Raw genomic sequence first — 20,586 nt, forward strand, 5'->3', positions numbered from 1 at the left:
ATTTTCTCCCATTCTGAAGGCTGTCTTTTCACCTTGCTAATAGTTTCCTTTGATGTGCAGAAGCTTTAAAGTTTAATTAGGTCCCATTTGTTTATTTTTGCTTTTATTTCCAATATTCTGGGAGGTGGGTCATAGAGGATCCTGCTGTGATGTATGTCAGAGAGTTTTGCCTATGTTCTCCTCTAGGAGTTTTATAGTTTCTGGTCTTACGTTTAGGTCTTTAATCCATTTTGAGTTTATTTGTGTGTATGGTGTTAGAAAGTGGTCTAGTTTCATTCTTTTACAAGTGGTTGACCAGTTTTCCCAGCACCACTTGTTAAAGAGATTGTCTTTAATCCATTGTATATTCTTGCCTCCTTTGTCAAAGATAAGGTGTCCATATGTGCGTGGATTTATCTCTGGGCTTTCTATTTTATTCCATTGATCTATATTTCTGTCTTTGTGCCAGTACCATACTGTCTTGATAACTGTGGCTTTGTAGTCGAGCCTGAAGTCAGGTAGGTTGATTCCTCCAGTTCCATTCTTCTTTCTCAAGATCACTTTGGCTATTCGAGGTTTTTTGTTTTTCCATAAAAACTGTGAAATTATTTGTTCTAGCTCTGTGAAGAATACTGTTGGTAGCTTGATAGGGATTGCGTTGAATCTATAAATTGCTTTGGGTAGTATACTCATTTTCACTATATTGATTCTTCCAATCCATGAACATGGTATATTTCTCCATCTATTAGTGTCCTCTTTGATTTCTTTCACCAGTGTTTTATAGTTTTCTATATATAGGTCTTTAGTTTCTTTAGGTAGATATATTCCTATGTATTTTATTCTTTCCGTTGCAATGGTGAATGGAATTGTTTCCTTAATTTCTCTCTCTGTTTTCTCATTATTAGTGTGTAGGAATGCAAGGGATTTCTGTGTGTTGATTTTATATCCTGCAACTTTACTATAGTCATTGATTATTTCTAGTAATTTTCTGGTGGAATCTTTAGGGTTTTCTATGTAGAGGATCATGTCATCTGCAAATAGTGAGAGTTTTACTTCTTCTTTTCCAATTTGGATTCCTTTTATTTCTTTTTCTGCTCTGATTGCTGTGGCCAAAACTTCCAAAACTATGTTGAATATTAATGGTGAAAGTGGGCACCCTTGTCTTGTTCCTGACTTTAGAGGAAATGCTTTCAATTTTTCACCATTGAGGATAATGTTTGCTGTGGGTTTGTCATATATAGCTTTTATTATGTTGAGGTATGTTCCTTCTATTCCTGCTTTCTGGAGAGTTTTTATCATAAATGGATGTTGAATTTTGTCAAAGGCTTTCTCTGCATCTATTGAGATAATCATATGGTTTTTATTTTTCAATTTGTTAATGTGGTGTATTACATTGATTGATTTGCGGATATTGAAGAATCCTTGCATCCCTGGGATAAAGCCCACTTGATCATGGTGTATGATCTTTTTAATGTGTTGTTGGAACCTGGGAGGTGCATGCAACCCAGGGCCAGCCTCGGATTGTTCCCGGCGGAACAACCTAGAGCACGAGCAGTGTGGGCAGGGTGGCTACACGTGCCGTGAGCGGGGGCAGACCCAGGGTGACTGAGGCACTGCGAGCCCACGCCAGTGTTATTTGTTTGCAGCATTCCTCCCTCCCTCCCCTCAGCGCGACTGAACAAGTAAGCCTAAAAAAAAAAAAAAAAAAGTGTCCTCCACCGTCCCCTTTGTGTCAGGGCGGAAACCAGATACTGAAGAGACTAGCAAACAGAAAAGATATAACAGAGGGAAACGCCTTGGAAGCTACAGGCAATAGACCAAAACCCTGTGGTTACTCACCACACAAGAGCCAATAAGTTCCAGGGCAAGACATACCAAGCAAATTCTCCAGCAACAAAGGAACACAGCCCTGAGCTTCAAGATACAGGCTGCCCAAAGTCACCCCAAAACTATAGACATCTCATAACTCATTACTGGACATTTCATTGCACTCCAGAGAGAAGAAATACAGCTCCACCCACCAGAACACCGACACAAGCTTCCCTAAACAGGAAACCTTGACAAGCCACCTGTACAAACCCACGCACAGCAAGGAAAAGCCACAATAAAGAGAACTCCACAAACTGCCAGAATACAGAAAGGACACCCCAAACTCAGCAATTTAAACAAGATGAAGAGACAGAGGAATACTCAGCAGATAAAGGAACAGGATAAATGCCCACCAAACCAAACGAAAGAGGAAGAGATAGGGAATCTACCTGATAAAGAATTCCAAATAATGATAGTGAAATTGATCCAAAATCTAGAAACTAAAATGTAATCACAGATAAATAGCCTGGAGACAAGGATTGAGAAGATGCAAGAAAGGTTTAACAAGGACCTAGAAGAAATAAAAAAGAGTCAATATATAATGAATAATGCAATAAATGAAATTAAAAACACTCTGGAGGCAACAAATAGTAGAATAACAGAGGCAGAAGATAGGATTAGTGAATTAGAAGATAGAATTGTAGAAATAAATGAATCAGAGAGGATAAAAGAAAAATGAATTAAAAGAAATGAGGACAATCTCAGAGACCTCCAGGACAATATTAAACGCTACAACATTCGAATCATAGGGGTTCCAGAAGAAGAAGACAAAAAGAAAGACCATGAGAAAATACTTGAGGAGGTAATAGTGGAAAACTTCCCTAAAATGGGGAAGGAAATAATCACCCAAGTCTAAGAAACCCAGAGAGTCCCAAACAGGATAAACCCAAGGAGAAACACCCCAAGACACATATTAATCAAATTAACAAAGATCAAACACAAAGAACAAATATTAAAAGCAGCAAGGGAAAAACAACAAATAACACACAAGGGAATTCCCATAAGGATAACAGCTGATCTTTCAATAGAAACTCTTCAAGCCAGGAGGGAATGGCAAGACATACTTAAAATGATGAAAGAAAATAACCTACAGCCCAGATTATTGTACCCAGCAAGGATCTCATTCAAGTATGAAGGAGAAATCAAAAGCTTTTCAGACAAGCAAAAGCTGAGAGAATTCTGCACCACCAAACCAGCTCTCCAACAAATACTAAAGGATATTCTCTAGACAGGAAACACAAAAACAGTGTATAAACTCGAACCCAAAACAATAAAGTAAATGGCAACGGGATCATACTTATCAGTAATTACCTTAAACGTAAATGGGTTGAATGCCCCAACCAAAAGACAAAGACTGGCTGAATGGATACAAAAACAAGACCCCTACATATGTTGTCTACAAGAGACCCACCTCAAAACAGGGGACACATACACACTGAAAGTGAAGGGCTGGAAAAAGATTTTCCATGCAAATAGGGACCAAAAGAAAGCAGGAGTAGCAATACTCATATCAGATAAAATAGACTTTAAAACAAAGGCTGTGAAAAGAGACAAAGAAGGTCACTACATAATGATCAAAGGATCAATCCAAGAAGAAGATATAACAATTATAAATATATATGCACCCAACACGGGAGCACCACAGTACGTAAGACAAATGCTAACAAGTATGAAAGGAGAAATTAACAATAATACAATAATAGTGGGAGACTTTAATACCCCACTCACACCTATGGATAGATCAACTAAACAGAAAATTAACAAGGAAACACAAACTTTAAACGATACAATAGACCAGTTAGACCTAATTGATGTCTATAGGACATTTCATCCCAAAACAATGAATTTCACCTTTTTCTCAAGCGCACATGGAACCTTCTCCAGGATAGATCACATCCTGGGCCATAAAGCTAGCCTTGGTAAATTCAAAAAAGTAGAAATCATCCCAAGCATTTTTTCTGACCACAATGCAGTAAGATTAGATCTCAATTACAGGAGAAAAACTATTAAAAATTCCAACATATGGAGGCTGAACAACACGCTGCTGATAACCAACAAATCACAGAAGAAATCAAAAAAGAAATCAAAATTTGCATAGAAACGAATGAAAATGAAAACACAACAACCCCAAACCTGTGGGACACGGTAAAAGCAGTCCTAAGGGGAAAGTTCATAGCAATACAGGCACACCTCAAGAAACAAGAAAAAAGTCAAATAAATAACCTAACTCTACACCTAAAGCAACTAGAAAAGAAAGAAATGAAGAACCCCAGGGTTAGTAGAAGGAAAGAAATCTTAAAAATTAGAGCAGAAATAAATGCAAAAGAAACAAAAGAGACCATAGCAAAAATCAACAAAACCAAAAGCTGGTTCTTTGAAAGGATAAATACAATTGACAAACCATTAGCCAGACTCATCAAGAAACAAAGGGAGAAAAATCAAATCAACAAAATTAGAAACGAAAATGGAGAGATCACAACAGACAACACAGAAATACAAAGGATCATAAGAGACTACTATCAACAATTATATGCCAATAAAATGGACAACGTGGAAGAAATGGACAAATTCTTAGCAAAGTACAACTTTCCAAAACTCGACCAGGAAGAAATAGAAAATCTTAACAGACCCATCACAAGCATGGAAATTGAAACTGTAATCAAAAATCTCCCAGCAAACAAAAGCCCCGGTCCAGACGGCTTCACAGCTGAATGCTACCAAAAATTTAGAGAAGAGCTGACACCTATCCTGCTCAAACTCTTCCAAAAAATTGCAGAGGAAGGTAAACTTCCAAACTCATTCTATGAGGCCACCATCACCCTAATACCAAAACCTGACAAAGATGCCACAAAAAAAGAAAACTACAGGCCAATATCACTGATGAACATAGATGCAAAAATCCTCAACTGTTTTTCATAATCATCTTTCTTTTTGTTTTTAAAAAATGTTTAAATAACTAAAGTTTTTTTTTTTTTTTGTCTGTTTGTTTTATTTATTTTTGGCTATGCTGGGTCTTCATCGCTGTGTGGACTTTCTCTAGTTGCCAAGGGCAGAGTCTACTCTAATTGTGATGTGCAGGTTTCTCATTGCATGGCTTCTCTTGTTTCAGAGCATGGGCTCTAGGGTGTGTGGACTTCAGTAGATGCAGCCAGTGGGCTTTAGTAGTTGTGGTTCCTGGGCTCTAGAGCACAAGCTCAATAGTTATGGAGCACAGGCTAAGCTGCTCTGAGACATGTGAGATCCACCTGGGTCAGGGATCGAACCCATGTCTCCTGCATTGGCAGACGGACTCTCCAGCACTGAACTACCAAAGGAGCCCTGTAACTATCTTTCTTGTGAGTTTTTATTAGGACTTGTAAGTGAATTAGGAAAGCCTAGAATGAAACTAATTTATATAAGACTCTTCCCCACTGTGTTGTTTCTATTTAGTGAAAGAAAAATAGTGATTTTCATATTCTTCTTTATAAATGTATTTTGTGACAGCATCAAGTTCTTATACAACCTATTTCATATGTATATTTACATATATATACATTTATATATATATAAATTTATTCTATAGTCTACATGTATAAATTTTTATATAAATCTTATTTATAGAATAAAATACACAATATCTTTATAAACTGTCTGTCATGCTTTAACATCATTGAGGATAAGGCAGAGATCTTGTACTGAGTGATGTTTCTTTATTTCAGGTTTAACTTTTTCTACCATCCTTTTTGGCATCACAAGGTCTCTGTTGATATTCTACGTCCTTGTTAACGCTTCACAAACTTTGCATAACAAAATTTTGTGGTCCGTTTTGAGAGCTCCAGTATTGTTCTTCTATAGAAATCCAATAGGTAAGTCAGACACCAGGTTTCTCAGTGAATATGTCTTCTTAACACATTTAATTCCTGATTACATTTGATATTTGAAAATGGAAGAGATGCTTAGAAGAAAATCACCATTCATTTTCTATGAAAAGCTTCACTGATATTCTTTCCTACCAGAGAAAATCTGAATAGGAGTATGTAACCTTTTATTCCAATTTATGTGTGTCTGTAAAGATAAATGAATGTTTACTTTGCAGGATGATTTATGAATCCATTTGTAAGACATATGAAGCACCCAACATATGATGCAAATGTGTTGAAATATTTTTGACTAGTTGTTGAAATGTTCCTGTGTTAATAATGTTAAGCTAACTAGGAAGGACCTTCTTCCAGGAACATCTCTATAGGAGACAGGCTATGTGTTTCTCTTTTTCATTGCTCATCCATTTCTGGGATCACAGAGGTCTGACATGTGCTCATATTTTGAGGTTTATCTAAATGGTAATGGAAAATTGATTAAAACACAAGATCAGTTAAAAGTATACATCATCTTCAATAAAATCAACTCTCTAGTTTTATAATGGACTTTTGGTTACATTTAAGAGGTCTTGTGGTACATAGCAGGTGGATCTTCAGTATTAAGTAAGAGTGTCCCTGATGGTTTTCCAGTGGTTGCTTCCTCTACTTTGAGGCCTTTGACCTGTATTGCTTCAGGAGACAGCCTCTTGACCTGGGTTTCTGTGAAGAGTCAGTTCTTTAGTGAACATGCCCACTCTGTTCAGTTGGTTGTACTTGTGCTGAGGCCCAGGGTGGCTTTGTTTTCTCACAGGTGATGACTGACAGGGCCTGTCGAGGCAGGGATGTGACTGGAAGGAGGACAAGTGTAGGCTCAGCCTGGTCATCAACTCGGCATGTGACTGAGGCCAAAGCAGGTATATTCTCCTAGCCAGGCAAATCTCCAGGCAGGATGCTGTCATGGTCTTAAGTGTGGACTCTGGAGCCAACTGGCTGGGTTCAGTCCTGTTGCTAGTTACTAATAGTAATAGTTATAGTTATGTGAATACTTCTGTGCTAATTATTTAATTTCTCTGTGTCTTGATCTTCTTACCTGTAAAATGAGGATACTATTCACACACTTACCAATATCTTGGTATTGTGGGCATTAAGCAGGTTAATAATTCACAGCACTTAGCACAGGATCAGTGCCTAATGAACCTCAATGAGGATGAGGACATGGTGTCTGGGAGCTTCTCTCCTGTGAAATGGGAATAACCACTGCCCTTTCTGTTCCACAAGACTGTTGTGAGGATTAAATAAGAATGTCTAGGGCAGCAGCTCATAAATCTGTTCAGATTTATTCAGCACACGTTGTTTAGTCCAGGCAGTGAGCAGAGCACAGGATAGTAAACTGCAGAGGCCCACACAGATCTCAGGTTATTATGAAGCCAGAGTGAGGAAGGGGTTGGAGGAGTCCATGCTATTATGGGTATGAAGTTGTTCCACTTTGCCTGTTAGTGTGAAAACTATAGTCACAAAGTTGGGAGCATTAAGTGGGACTGAATTTCTGTTCTCACAGCCTCTGAGTGTTCATGACCACAGTTAACCAGGCTCTTTATAGTCAAGACTTGTAGGCTTCTCCAGATGCTGACTTACTTATATTGAAGTACTTGGGATCAAGTTTAAATCCTGAAGGCCACTAATTTTAGAGCAGTCAGCACACTAATATTTATCTTGTGTCCCCCTCCTTTAGCTCTTAGCATGACTTCATTCCTTCAAGAAAATAGAAGCCCAAATAAGTATTGCAAAGATAGGCCTGCTTTGCCCAAACGTCTTAGGGGCTATAAATTACTTACTCTTTTAGTGGTATATTAAATTGAACTCTTTCCTATCTTTTATTTTCAAAAGTGGAATTTGTAATGTCCCCTGCATTGACAAACAGATTCTTATCCACTGTATCATCAGAGAAATCCATAAATACATGTGCTATGTATACCTATGGCGGATTCATTTTGATATTTAGCAAAACTAATACAATTATGTAAAGTTTAAAAATAAAATAAAATTGGCAGAATAAAAAAAAAAATAAAAGAAAAAAAGAAAAAAAAATATTGTTTTGATTTGTTCACGTATTGTTTCTCTTAAGGCTCCTTTATGAGGAAATGAGTATTTTCTTGTATCCTGTTCTTTCAGGAAGGATTTTAAATTGCTTCTCGAAAGACATTGGGCATATGGATGACTCGCTGCCCCTGATATTTCAAGATTTCATCCAGGTAATGTACCAGTCCTGTCAGAGTTCTCACAGGGAAGAGCAGAATGCCTGTTTCTCGAGGCTTTCTCACAGGGGCTGAGGGTGGGCTTTCAGCCTGGTGATATGCCCTGTTATCCTCAGTAAAGGTTATATTTGTGAGAGAAGGGTGCAGCTGTCATTGGGAGGCTGAGCTAACATGAGTGACACCTGGGGCAGGAGTGGCTACCCAGTCACATCAAGGTTGGTCTGAAGCAGCGACAGGCTGGGTAAGTGGTTCTCCCTCTGCCTTCCAGATGTCTGGTGTGGATTCCCTTATTGTGAGCACATTTCATAATAGAGAAAAAAATCACCTCTCATGGAAAGATAGCCTAGATGAACTAAATTATGCATTGTATTGGGCTTCCCAAGTGGCTCAGTGTTAAAGAATTCACTTGCCAATGCAGGAGACACAAGAGACAAGAGTTCAATCCTTGGGTCAAGAAGATCCTCTGGAGAAGGAAATGGCAAGCCACTCCAGTATTCTTGCCTGGAAAATTCCATGGGCAGAGGAGCCTGGCGGGCTATAGTCCATGGGGTTGCAAAGAGTCAGACATGCACAATGCATTGTATTACCACAGAGGACAAATATTTACTGCACTATTTTATTTGGATAAAGCCAATTGTGGTTACTTACAAATAAAAGATTGGTAAAAATAAGGTGAAAATAATGCTTTAACGAGGAAAAGGTTGTTGTTTAGTTGCTAAATTGTGTCTGACTCTTTTGTGACCCCATGGACTATAGCCCACGAGGTTCCTCTGTCCATGGGATTTCTAAGGTAAGAATACTTGAGTGGGTTGCAATTACCTTGTCCAGGGGATCTTCCAGACCCAGGTCTCCTGCATTGGCAGGCAGATTCTTCACCACTGAGCCACCTGGGAAGTCCAACAAGGGCAATAGAGAGCAGTTATTAAAGATACAAAGCCTTTAAGCCAGTAATTTGATTCCAGGATCAAAGTCATTTCAGAAAATGTCTTTTGTTTTGTAGGCAGTTATTCTTTTCACAGGTTGATTGCTCTGTCTTAAGGTGTCTTAAGAGAGAGAGAGAGAGAAAGACCTACAGGAATACCTTCTATCGAGTCTCTCTTTTGTCTGTGAACTTGAGGTTCTAAAGAATGATGTAGGGTCATCTCCACTCTCATCTCCTCATTCAGTATCATTGCTCATGTGGGGTGTATTTTTCTGTTATTTAATTCTGTCTACTTTTCAGTTATTTAGTCTGTGGGGAATTTTCTTTTTCTTCTCAGGTGTTAATTTTGGAAATGAAACGCATTGTCAAAAGCTGCACACAGAAATGCAGCAGAGATCTGACTGCAGACAGTGTAGCCTGTGGGCATGGCTTCAACTGTTACCAGTGTGAACTACTCTGAGACTCAGAGGCAGAGGACTTTTACTGCAAAGATGTCTGATTTTTTTTTTTTTTTTCTCTTCTGCAAACTTATTTTATAAATGTGCCCTTCTGGGTTTAACTATGTAATTTATCCCCAGAAACTATTTTTGCTTGAAAACAGTGTCACATTTTAACAGTGATTGTGAATTACTTTGAAAATATTTTGTGAATGGTTCTGTTTCTTTGCTATGGTAAGGTGGGCTAACTTGGGTTTATGCCATGTGCTTACTAGCACATGGTTAGTTAGTGGTCATAGTCAGATTGTCACATATTTTTGCATGATGTATAGAGGGAACAGGGATAGATACTACCTGATTTCAGTAGGAAACATTCTCATTAAAGAGGAGGGAAAATTCCAGTCTTGCTGATTTCCAATCCCAGCTCTGCCACTTGTAGTTCAGTTATCTTGAAGTTGAAGGTGGAGGCGTCCTGTAGGTCATTGAAAGTAAGAGTTTGGTGTTTGAGGGAGAGACCTGGGATGAGCATGGAGCCTGTGTACCCTTCACTGAGCAGGTAGTAGCTGAATCTGTGAAAATGACAAGACTGCCCAGAGAGAGGGAAGCATTTTTAGGGACCAATATAAGAAGACTCGATATCAGAGAAAAAGCAGAGAGAGAAGGGGAGGAGAGGAGACACAGTGAACAGCAAGAGAGAAAGAAGGAAGTAGGTTGGGGAATCAAGGAAGGACACATCTGCTCAGTGCAAACGAGAAGGTGAGTCTGTGAAAACTTGTTGCTTGATTTGGAATCAGGAGGTGTTGGTGACCTGAGAAGCAGGTTTCAGATGTGAGGAGGTCAGAGTGCAAAGGGCTGAAAATCCAGGAGGTATGGAGGGAGTTGGGAGTTTGAATGAAGTAGGAGACAGGCCCATCTGGAATGTAGGGTCTGAGGAGGTATTGCTGGTTGTTGGGGTGTACAGTTTGTGAGTTGCGTGTGTGTGTGAGGTGGTGGGTGGTATTTCCCTCTCTCCCTCCTTCCCTTCAACAAACAGTGCTTAGAGTTGAGGTCCTAAAGAACAGGGGTGAGCCAGACCCCTCCCGTCATGGGTGGTCTCCTGCAGCCTCCCTTTGGGAGGGAGACATCCAGAGATTCACCCCTTGCTGCCTTTGGAATCCTAATTGTGGGAGCTCTGTGGAGGAAGTCCTGGAAGGCAAAGTGGATGTGGGGGCTGGAGGCAGTTATGGAGCCTGGTCCAGGAGGTGCGCGGAGCTTCTAGGAGGTGACCTTTAATCCTAGATGAAAAGAAAAGGCTGCTGTGGATGGTGGGGCTGGAGGTGCTGCTGGAAGCAGAGTTGCTATGTGGGAATCAGTCTTTCTTCCCCATCACCAATGAGAGGAGGGAAGGGAAGGGGCTGGAAGGGGGTTGTTCAGTTTTGTTTTAAAAGAAATAGTTTGTGCCAATTGTTTTCAACTCACTTTTGATGATTCTGCTTATCCTTGGTGTATTTTATAAACCTTGGAAGATTCTTGATCATTTTTATTACTTCTAAAGTGTTTATTTGGTGTACTTTTCATCATTTAATTCCTTCTCATTCTCTTAAACAATATATTAGATAATTTATTTAATATTTTGTAATAGTGATGCCAAGTGTGGGAAGGGAAACCCTGGGTTCTGAGTAGTGGTCCACACTGCACGACAGTCCATCTACTCAGACGATGTCACTCAGAGACCACATCCCAACAGAGGGCAATCATGAGTTTGTGCACCATATTGCACACTGACTCTACCAGAGAAGTTTCCTGTTCGGTCACATTATAGTTGTTGGGCAAATTGGAGCTGTTCACCATTTCAAAAAGGATGAAGGAAAAGCAGCATAAAAAAATCAATTTATGTAGTGCAATTCCACCTGATAATCATTTATGATGTCAACAACTTTAAAGTACAGTGGCATGGGAAGCCCTGAAGTCTCTCTTTCCAAGCTTGAATCCCAGCTCTCCCTCTTCCTGTCTCTGCCACACAAAGCCAGTCTCCTCTCAGTAAAATAGAGAAAATAATACCAACTCCATAAATGTTGTGGGAAGGCAAAATGAAGTTGTTTTAATATTATTATTTTCATAACATCTGAATGCATGTTGAGCACTAAGTAATGAGTAGTTATTTTTAAAACATCATATGTATTTTTAAGTGAGAAAAGTTGTCTGATGACATCGGCATTATGTTGTATTAAATTTATTGTCAGACACAGTTTCCAGGCCCATAAATATCATCTCATGAGTTTGTATTACAGAGATTCTAGGTTTGTAATTCTTGAAGATTTTAAGGGATACTTTCTTATGTAGACTCATAGAATAAACACCAGTTGTTTTCAAAACTGACCATTGGTCACTAAATATTTCAAATTAACATAATTTTCATATAGTTTTCCAAAGTCCCAAATAACATGGAGTAAATAGTCTCAATTATGCACTGCTTTTGTCATTGAAATCATCACCTCCAAGAAGTCTTCCTACAAATAAGACAAATGAAAATGAAGGTAAGATGTGGAAGTTAAATTTAGGCATTTTAATTATCCTTCAATTAAAAATAAATAAATTTTAAAATATCAAAAAAATCACTTATTAAATTAAAAAAAGAGGGACTTCTCTGAGCATCAGAAGTTGCACACAGCTGCCCTCAGCAAAATGCTTTAATTTTTTTGAGGAAAACCAAATTGCAAAACCTTTGTTCCTCACACATCCCTCATTCAGGAAGAGAAAACAACAACAACAATCAACAGCTTGGCCGAACTTAAATGACTGAATCCTCATTTCCTTTCTTCCTCATGGATCACAGCCTTGTCCTGGTGAAGGGTTGTGTAACTCAATGAAACTATGAGTCATACCATTCAGGGCCACCCAAGATAGACAGGTCATACTGGAGAGTTCTGACGAAACATGGTCCACTTGAGGAGGAAATGATAACCCACTCCAGTATTCTTGCTGTGAGAGCCCCGTGAACAGTATGAAAAGGCAAAAATATATGACACTTGAAGATGAGCCCTCCAAGTTGGGAGGTATCCAGTATGTTACTGGGGAAGAGCAGAGGGCAACTGCTAACAGCTCCAGAAAGAATGAAGCAGCTGGGCTGAAGTGGAAATGACACTCAGTTGTGGATGTGTCTGTTGGTAAAAGTAAAGTCCAATGCTGTAAAGAATGATATTGCATAGGGACCTGGAATGTTAGGTCCATGAATCAATGTAAATTGAATGTGGTCAAACAGGGGATGACAAGAGTGAATATTGGCATCTTAGGAATCAGTGAACTAAAATGGACAGGAATGGGCGAATTTAATTCAGATGACCATTGTATCTATTTCTGTGGGCAAGAATCCCTTAGAAGAAACGGAGAAGCTGTCATAGTTAACAAAAGAGTCTGAAATGCAGTCCTTGGGTACAAACTCAAAAACGACAGAATGATCTGTTCTCTTCCAAGGCAAACCATTCAACATCACAGTACTACAAGTCTATGCCTCAACTACTAATGCCAAAGAAGCTGAAGTTGACTGGTTCTATGAAGACCTACAATACCTTCTAGATCTAAAACCAAAAAAAAGATGTCCTTTTCATCATAAGGAATTGTAATGCAAAAGTAGGAAATCAAGAGATACCTGGAGTAACAGGCAAGTCTGGCTTTTGGAGTACAAAATGAAGCAGGGCATAGGCTAACAGAGTTTTGTCAAGAGAACACATCGGTCATAGAAAACACCCTCTTCCAGCAACACAAGGGACAGTTCTACACAAGGACATCACCAAATGATCAACACCAAAATCAGATTGATTATGTCCTTTTCAGCTGAAAATGAAGAAGCTCTATACAGTCAGCAAAAACAAGACCTGAAGCTGACTATGGCTCTGATCATTAAGAAGAGAGTAGGGAAAACCACTAGGCCATTCAGGTTTGACCTAAATCAAATCTCTTATGGTTATAAAATGGAGGTGATGAATAGATTCAAGGAATTAGATCTGGTAGACAGAGTGCCTGAAAAACTATGAACAGAATGAACCCTTGCTGTTGCCATTTAGTAGCTTAGTTGCATTCAACTCTTTGTGACCCCATGGACTGCAGTGCTCCAGGCTCCTCTGTCCATGGGATTTCACAGGCAAGAATACTGGAGTGGGTTGCCATTTCCTTCTCCAGAGGATCTTCCTGATCCAGTGATCAAACCCACATCTCCTGCATTGGCAGGCAGATTCTTTACTACTGAGCCACCAGGAAAGCCCAGTGAGCACTTTTAAGATCTTTTAATGATCATTTTGCTCTCTGAACTGAACAGGCTGTTATTCCCTAAATAGCTGGGAATCTAGAACTGGCTCCCTCATGGGAAAGACCAGATAGAACCACAAGAAACCCAACAGGGTTAGAAAATGCAGACAGAAGGGGAAATATATGATGTATGATACAGTATCTATGTGTGATACAGTCTCTGTATGTGATACAGTATCAGGAAGAAGTTAAAAGAAAAGACTTGGGGTCATAATGACTGAATTGTTTGAATTTGAGCAAATCAATAAGCCTCTCTGAGTATCAGTTTCCTGCTTTGCAAATGGAGAAGATAATCCCTCCTCATATTGATGTGAAAATGAGATTATATAAAGCCTGTGAAATACTTGAGATTTGGACTCATGACAAGTCTTATGAAGTATCATCCATTATTGGTATTTGGAAGCATGGCATAACCATTACTTCTTTGCTTGTTGGCCAGATCTAGAGAATTGTGGATCTCTGTGTTATGAGAAAACTTGTCATCAGTTCAGTTCAGTCACTCAGTCATGTCCGACTCTTTGCGATCCCATGAATCACAGCATGCCAGGCCTCCCTGTCCATCACCAACTCCCAGAGTTCACTCAGACTCACATCCATGGAGTCAGTCATGCCATCCAACCATCTCATCCTCTGTCGTCCCCTTCTCCTCCTGCCCCCAATCCCTCCCAGCATCAGAGTCTTTTCCAATGAGTCAATTCTTTGCATGACGTGGCCAAAGTACTGGAGTTTCAGCTTTGGCATCATTCCTTCCAAAGAAATCCCATAGCCTCTAGCAATAAAGCAAAGTCTTATTTTTCAAGTTTTTTGGTTGGACAGGCTTTTAAAGAAAACCATTAACATTTTCACAAGCATTCTTTTCTTTTCTTTTTTGTATATTTCACTTACAAATCATTTAGAAACCAGTGTGGCTTGTCATAAACAGCTGCTCACAACACAGCATCCTTTTGGAGGATGAAATATGCTCATGGGACTTCCTTCCATAGGTGGTTGGGACCTATCCTCTGCCTTAGTCATCCTGACAACCTAACCAGGCTACTTGCTTCCACCAAGAATGCTGACCTGGAGTGGACACAGTTCAACTTCTTGAGATTCATGAGTTTACAAAATACAGATTTTGTACTTCCACTGGTATCAGTGTACCACTTCACGGTACATAAAATAGTAAATGTCAAATTGATCTTCTCTTTGGTCTATATTGAATAATCTTGTTTGGTTTTGTTGATTCAGAGGTCCAGCACTTTCCCCTTAGTCTCCCATAAGTGCTTAGGAGTTTCAAAAAAGCAAGTCTTCACTCAGAAATAGGATAACCTGAAAGAGAAAAATGATACAGAATAAGAAAAAAAAAAACATCTCTTTAAAATATATATTAAAAAAGAAAAGAAACATCTCAAAAAATGTTACTTGCTGCCATGTCCCAAAATTTGTCAGTCTTTGGAAAGCTTAGAGTTGGGAAGATAATTCAGAGAGGACAAAAACTGTAGTAGGCATGAAGTTTATTGGTCATATTATTTTAAAAGTGCATCTTCAAACAAAATAAACCTCAGATGTGAATTTCACTGTGACCAAAGAAAAGCCACAGTCACTTTGGTACATGTGACCTCATCACCACATCTAAGAAAAATTGCACCTGCTCTGATACGTTCTTGGATAATACTAAACTGTTCTAGTGGTTAGAATGAGGGGCCTGTTAGGGCCCAACTTCATGAGATTCTTAAGATTCTTTGGGCTCATCAGTCTATGAACACCTCATCCCTCCTCCCCTGGCTGCTGGCACCCAGAGCACCTGATGGTAGTAATGGTGGAGTTAGAGTTTCTATTTGTTATGCATGAACTGGTTAACACTTTATGTGTGGGACCTCATTTAATTCCCATTACCATCTGTTCATGTTGGTATATCCCAGTTCTTACTAAGATTGAGAATGGGTGTAGAGTCTTACCCTCCCTGTTAATATGCAGGAAGATTTGTTATAAACCCTGTCTCAGCACAATATTGGGCTAGTGGAATATCCTCTCTAGGTGTAGGCTGTCATTCTCTGCAAACTAAAGAATTTTTCTGAATTATAAAAAAATCACCATTTTCTCTAAAGTGAAAGATTTCATCTAAGAATTTTTTTTTATTAGTTCATGTAGATTCACAGACTTTGAATATAATTTTCCAAACAGTGTGCTCCAAATGGGAAATATATAAAAATAATGATTCTCTTTATTTGGGGGACATCAGTACTTGAGTCACTTGCTTCTGGGACAATATGTTTCTTTCTATATACTCATTATTGTCTCTGTGCCAGTGTGACAGAGGTGTAAAAACACTGGCCATGGTGATACGGGCCATCATATGGGCCTGAAATCCAAGTAGATGCGGGGGCGGTGAATTATATGTGTAGCTTTAACTGGGTTTCTTGGAATTCCTGGGAATGTAGAAGAAAGAAATGAGGTTGGTTTCAGGGAAGGCATATGTATTGTACACCAGAATCTTTTGTTTCCTTCTTCAAATGACTTTTTGTTGAGATACTATTTTCATCTTCTGCCAACTTCTATAAAGGGTTTGAGATAGCTGGCAATAAAAGATTCAGAAATGTATATTCATCTGTAAACACATACACCGTTTCAGTTCAGTTCAGTTCAGTCTCTCAGTCATGTACGACTCTTTGCAACCCCATGAATCACAGCATGCCAGGCCTCCCTGTCCATCATCAACTCCCGGAGTTCACTTAAACTCATGTCCATCGAGTCAGTGATGCCATCCATCCTCTCATCCTCTGTCATCCCCTTCTCCTCCTGCCCCCAATCCCTCCCAGTATCAGAGTCTTTTCCAATGAGTCAACTCTTCGCATGAGGTGGCCAAAGTACTGGAGTTTCAGCTTTAGCATCAGTCCTTCCAAAGAAATCTCAGGACTGATCTCCTTTAGAATGGACTAGTTGGATCTCCTTGCAGTCCATGGGACTCTCAAGAGTCTTCTCCAACACCACAGTTCAAAAGCATCAATTCTTTGGCACTCAGCTTTCTTCACAGTCCAACTCTAACATCCATACATGACCACTGGGGAAAAACCATAGCCTTGGCTAGACAGACCTTTGTTGGCAAAGTAACATCTCTGCTTTTGAATATGCTATCTAGGTTGGTCATAACTTTCCTTCCAAGGAGTAAGCGTCTTTTAATTTCATGGCTGCAGTCACCATCTGCAGTGATTTTGGAGCCCCAAAAAAGAAAGTCTGACACTGTTTCCATTGTTTTCCATCTATTTCCCATGAAGTGATGGGACCAGATGCCATGATAATATATATATATATATATATATATATATATATATATATGATATTCAATCCACAATGAGGGTGGCTATAGTATTACCTACAAGTAGATGTCAGAGACAACCGCTTTAAATTATTTCAGAATTTAGTGGCATGAAATCTGAGGCATGTTACCTAACTTTGGAGCTCTCAGAGTGTTAATAATGGGTCTTCTTCTTAAAGAGATGGGATTACCATACCACCTGACCTGCCTCCTGAGAAATTGGTATGCAAGTCAAGAAGCAACAGTTAGAACTGGACATGGAACAACAGACTGGTTCCAAATGGAGAAAGAAGTATGTCAAGGCTGTATATTGTCTCCCTGCTTATTTAACGTATATGTAGAGTACATCATGAGAAATGCTGGACTGGATGAAGCACAAGTTGGAATCAAGATTGCCCATAGAAATATCAGTAACCTCATATATTCAGATGATACCATCATTATGGCAGAAAGTGAAGAGGGACTAAAGAGCCTCTTGATGAAAGTGAAAGAGGAGAGTGAAATATTTGGCTTAAAACTCAACATTCAGAAAGCTAAAATCATGGCAACTGGTCCCATCCCTTCATGGCAAATAGATGGGGAAACAGTGGAAACTGTCAGACTTTACTTTTTGGGCTCCAAAATCACTGCAGATGGTGACTGCAGCCATGAAATTCAAAGACACTTCCTCCTTGGAAGAAAAGTTATGCCCAACTTAATCACTCACCTAGAGCCAGACATCCTGGAATGTAAAATCAAGTGGGCTTTAGAAAGCATCACTATGAACAGCTAGTGGAGGTGATGGAATTCCAGTTGAGCTCTTTCAAATCCTGAAATATGATGCTGTGAAAGTGATGCACTCAATATGCCAACAAATTTGGAAAACTCAGGAGTGGCCACAGGACTGGAAAAGCTCAGTTTTCATTCCAATCCCAAAGAAAGGCAATGCCAAAGAATGCTCAAACTACTGCACAATTGCACTCATCTCACATGCTAGTAAAGTAATGCTCAAAATTCTCCAAGGTAGGCTTCAGCAATACGTGAACTGTGAACTTCCAGATGTTCAAGCTCGTTTTCGAAAAGGCAGAGGAGCCAGAGATCAAATCGCCAACATCCGCTGGATCATCAAAAAAGCAAGAGAGTTCCAGAAAAAACATCTATTTCTCCTTCATTGACTATGCCAAAGCCTTTGACTGTGTGGATCACAATAAACCGCAGAAAATTCTTCAAGAGATGGGAATACCAGACCACCTGACCTGCCTCCTGAGAAATTTGTATGCAGGTCAGGAAGCAACAGCTAGAATTGGACATGGAACAACAGACTGGTTCCAAATAGGAAAGGATTACATCAAGACTGTATATTGTCACCCTGCTTATTTAACTTATATGCAAAGTACATCATGAGAAGCACTGGGCTGGAAGAAGCATAAGCTGGAATCAAGATTGCCGGGAGAAATATCAATAACCTCAGATGTGCAGATGACACCACCCTTATGGCACAAAGTGAAGAGGAACTCAAAAGCCTCTTGATGAAAGTGAAAGAGGAGAGTGAAAAAGTTGGCTTAAACCTCAACATTCAGAAAATGAAGATCACGGCATCTGGTCCCATCACTTCATGGGAAATAGATGGGGAAATAGTGGAAACAGTGTCAGACTTTTATTTTTGGGGGGCTCCAAAATCACTGCACGTGGTGACTACAGCCATGAAATTAAAAGACACTTACGCCTTGGAAGAAAAGTTATGACCAACCTAGATAGCATATTGAAAAACAGAGACATCACTTAGCCAACAAAGGTCTGTCTAGTCAAGGCTATGGTTTTTGCAGTGATCATGTATGTATGTGAGAGTTGGACTGTGAAGAAAGCTGAGTGCCAAAGAATTGATGCTTTTGAACTGTGGTGTTGGAGAAGACTCTTGAGAGTCCCTTGGACTGCAAGGTGATCCAACCAGTTCATTCTGAAGGAGATCAGCCCTGGGATTTCTTTGGAGGGAATGATGCTGAAGCTGAAACTCCAGTATTTTGGCCACCTCATGCAAAGAGTTGACTCATTGGAAAAGACTCTGATGCTGGGAGGGATTGGGAGCAGGAGAAGAAGGGGACGACAGAGGGTGAGATGACTGGATGGCATCACTGACTCAATGGACGTGCGTCTTAGTGAGCTCCGCGAGTTGGTGATGGATAGGGAAGCCTGGCGTGCTGCGATCCATGGGGTTGCAGAGAGTTGGACACACTGAGTGACTGAACTGAACTGAATTGAACTGAGGTAGCATATTAAAAAGCAGAGACATTACTTTGCAGATAACGGTCTGTCTAGTCAAAGCGATAGTTTTTCCAGTAGTCGTGTATGGATGTGATAGTTGGACTATAAAGAAAGCTGAGTGCCAAAGAATTGATGTTTTGAACTGTGGTGTTGGAGAAGACTCTTGAGAGTCCCTTGGACTGCAAGGAGATCCAACCAGTCCATCCTAAAGGAGATCAGTCCTGAGTGTTCATTGGAAGGACTGATGTTGAAGCTGAAGCTCCAATACTTTGGCCACATGAGACGACGAACTGACTCATTTGAAAAGACCCTGATACTGGGAAAAATTGAAGGTGGGAGAAGGGGACAACAGGGGATGAGATGGTTGGATGGCATCACCAACGTGATGGTCATCAGTTTGTGTAAACCCCAGAAGTTGGTGATGAACAGGGAGGCCTGGGGTGCTGCAGTCCATGGGGTCTCAAAGAGTCAGACAGGATTCAATGACTGAACTGAACTGAACCGAATGCATACCTAAGGAAAAAGCATTGGCTCAGCTTCTGTGGAGCCCTTCATTTTGATTTTACCTCTGCTTCCCAGGTTATCTTCCAGGCTGGGTTAGTCTTAACAGGCCTTCACCTGGGGAAAGCCAAATTACTGAAACTGATGAATGTTTTCCATCAAATGATGTGAGTCTTCTCAGTTCAGTTCAATTCAGTCTCTCAGTTGTGTCCTACTCTTTGAGACTCCATGAACTGCAGCACGACAGACCTCCCTGTCCATCACCAACTCCCGGAGATTACCCAAACTCATGTCCATTGAGTCAGTGATGCCATCCAACCATCTCATCCTCTGTTGTCCCCTTCTCCTCCTGCCCTCAATCTTTCCCAACATCAGAGTCTTTTCAGATGAGTCAGCTTTTCACATCAGGTGGCCAAAGTATTGGAGTTTCAGCTTCAACATCAGTCCTTCCAATAAACACCTAGGACTGATCTCCTCTAGGATGGACTGGCTAGATCTCCTTGCAGTCCAAGGGACTGTCAAGAGTCTTCTCCAACACCACAGTTCAAAAGCATCAATTCTTTGGCTCTCAGCTTTCTTTATAGTCCAACTCTCATATCCATACATGACTACTGGAAAAACCATAGCCTCGACTAGATAGACCTTTGTTGACAAAGTATTGTCTCTGCTTTTTAATATGATGTCTAGGTTGGTCATAACTTTCCTTCCAAGCAGTAGTGAAAGTGAAGTCGTTCAGTTGTGTCCGACTCTTTGCAACCCCGTGGACTGTAGCCTACTATGCTTCTCTGTCCATGGGATTTTCCAGGCAAGAGTACTGGAGTGTATTGCCATTTCCTTCTCCAGAGGATCTTCCTGACCCAGGGATTGAACACAGGTCTCCTGCACTGTAGGCAAATGCTTTACCGTCTGAGCCACCAGGGAAGTCCTAGAAGTAAGTGTCTTTTAATTTCATGGCTGCAATCACCAT

The 20,586-nt window shown here is 40.0% G+C and overlaps 1 protein-coding gene across 2 annotated transcripts in view; it reads left to right on the forward strand.

Moving 5' to 3' along the window:
* The window catches only part of LOC107131247 (ATP-binding cassette sub-family C member 4), a 152,923-nt gene that overhangs the window by 83,688 nt on the left and 48,649 nt on the right, over positions 1-20,586 (forward strand). For both annotated transcript variants that reach the window (XM_024989162.2, XM_059884478.1), the window contains 2 exons: positions 5,547-5,693; positions 7,857-7,936. In XM_024989162.2, the coding sequence (XP_024844930.1) occupies positions 5,547-5,693; positions 7,857-7,936 (227 nt within the window). The remainder of the gene's footprint in view (positions 1-5,546; positions 5,694-7,856; positions 7,937-20,586) is intronic.

The sequence above is a fragment of the Bos taurus genome, unplaced genomic scaffold (assembly GCF_002263795.3).
Source record: "Bos taurus isolate L1 Dominette 01449 registration number 42190680 breed Hereford unplaced genomic scaffold, ARS-UCD2.0 Leftover_ScbfJmS_264, whole genome shotgun sequence".
NCBI lineage: Eukaryota > Metazoa > Chordata > Mammalia > Artiodactyla > Bovidae > Bos > Bos taurus.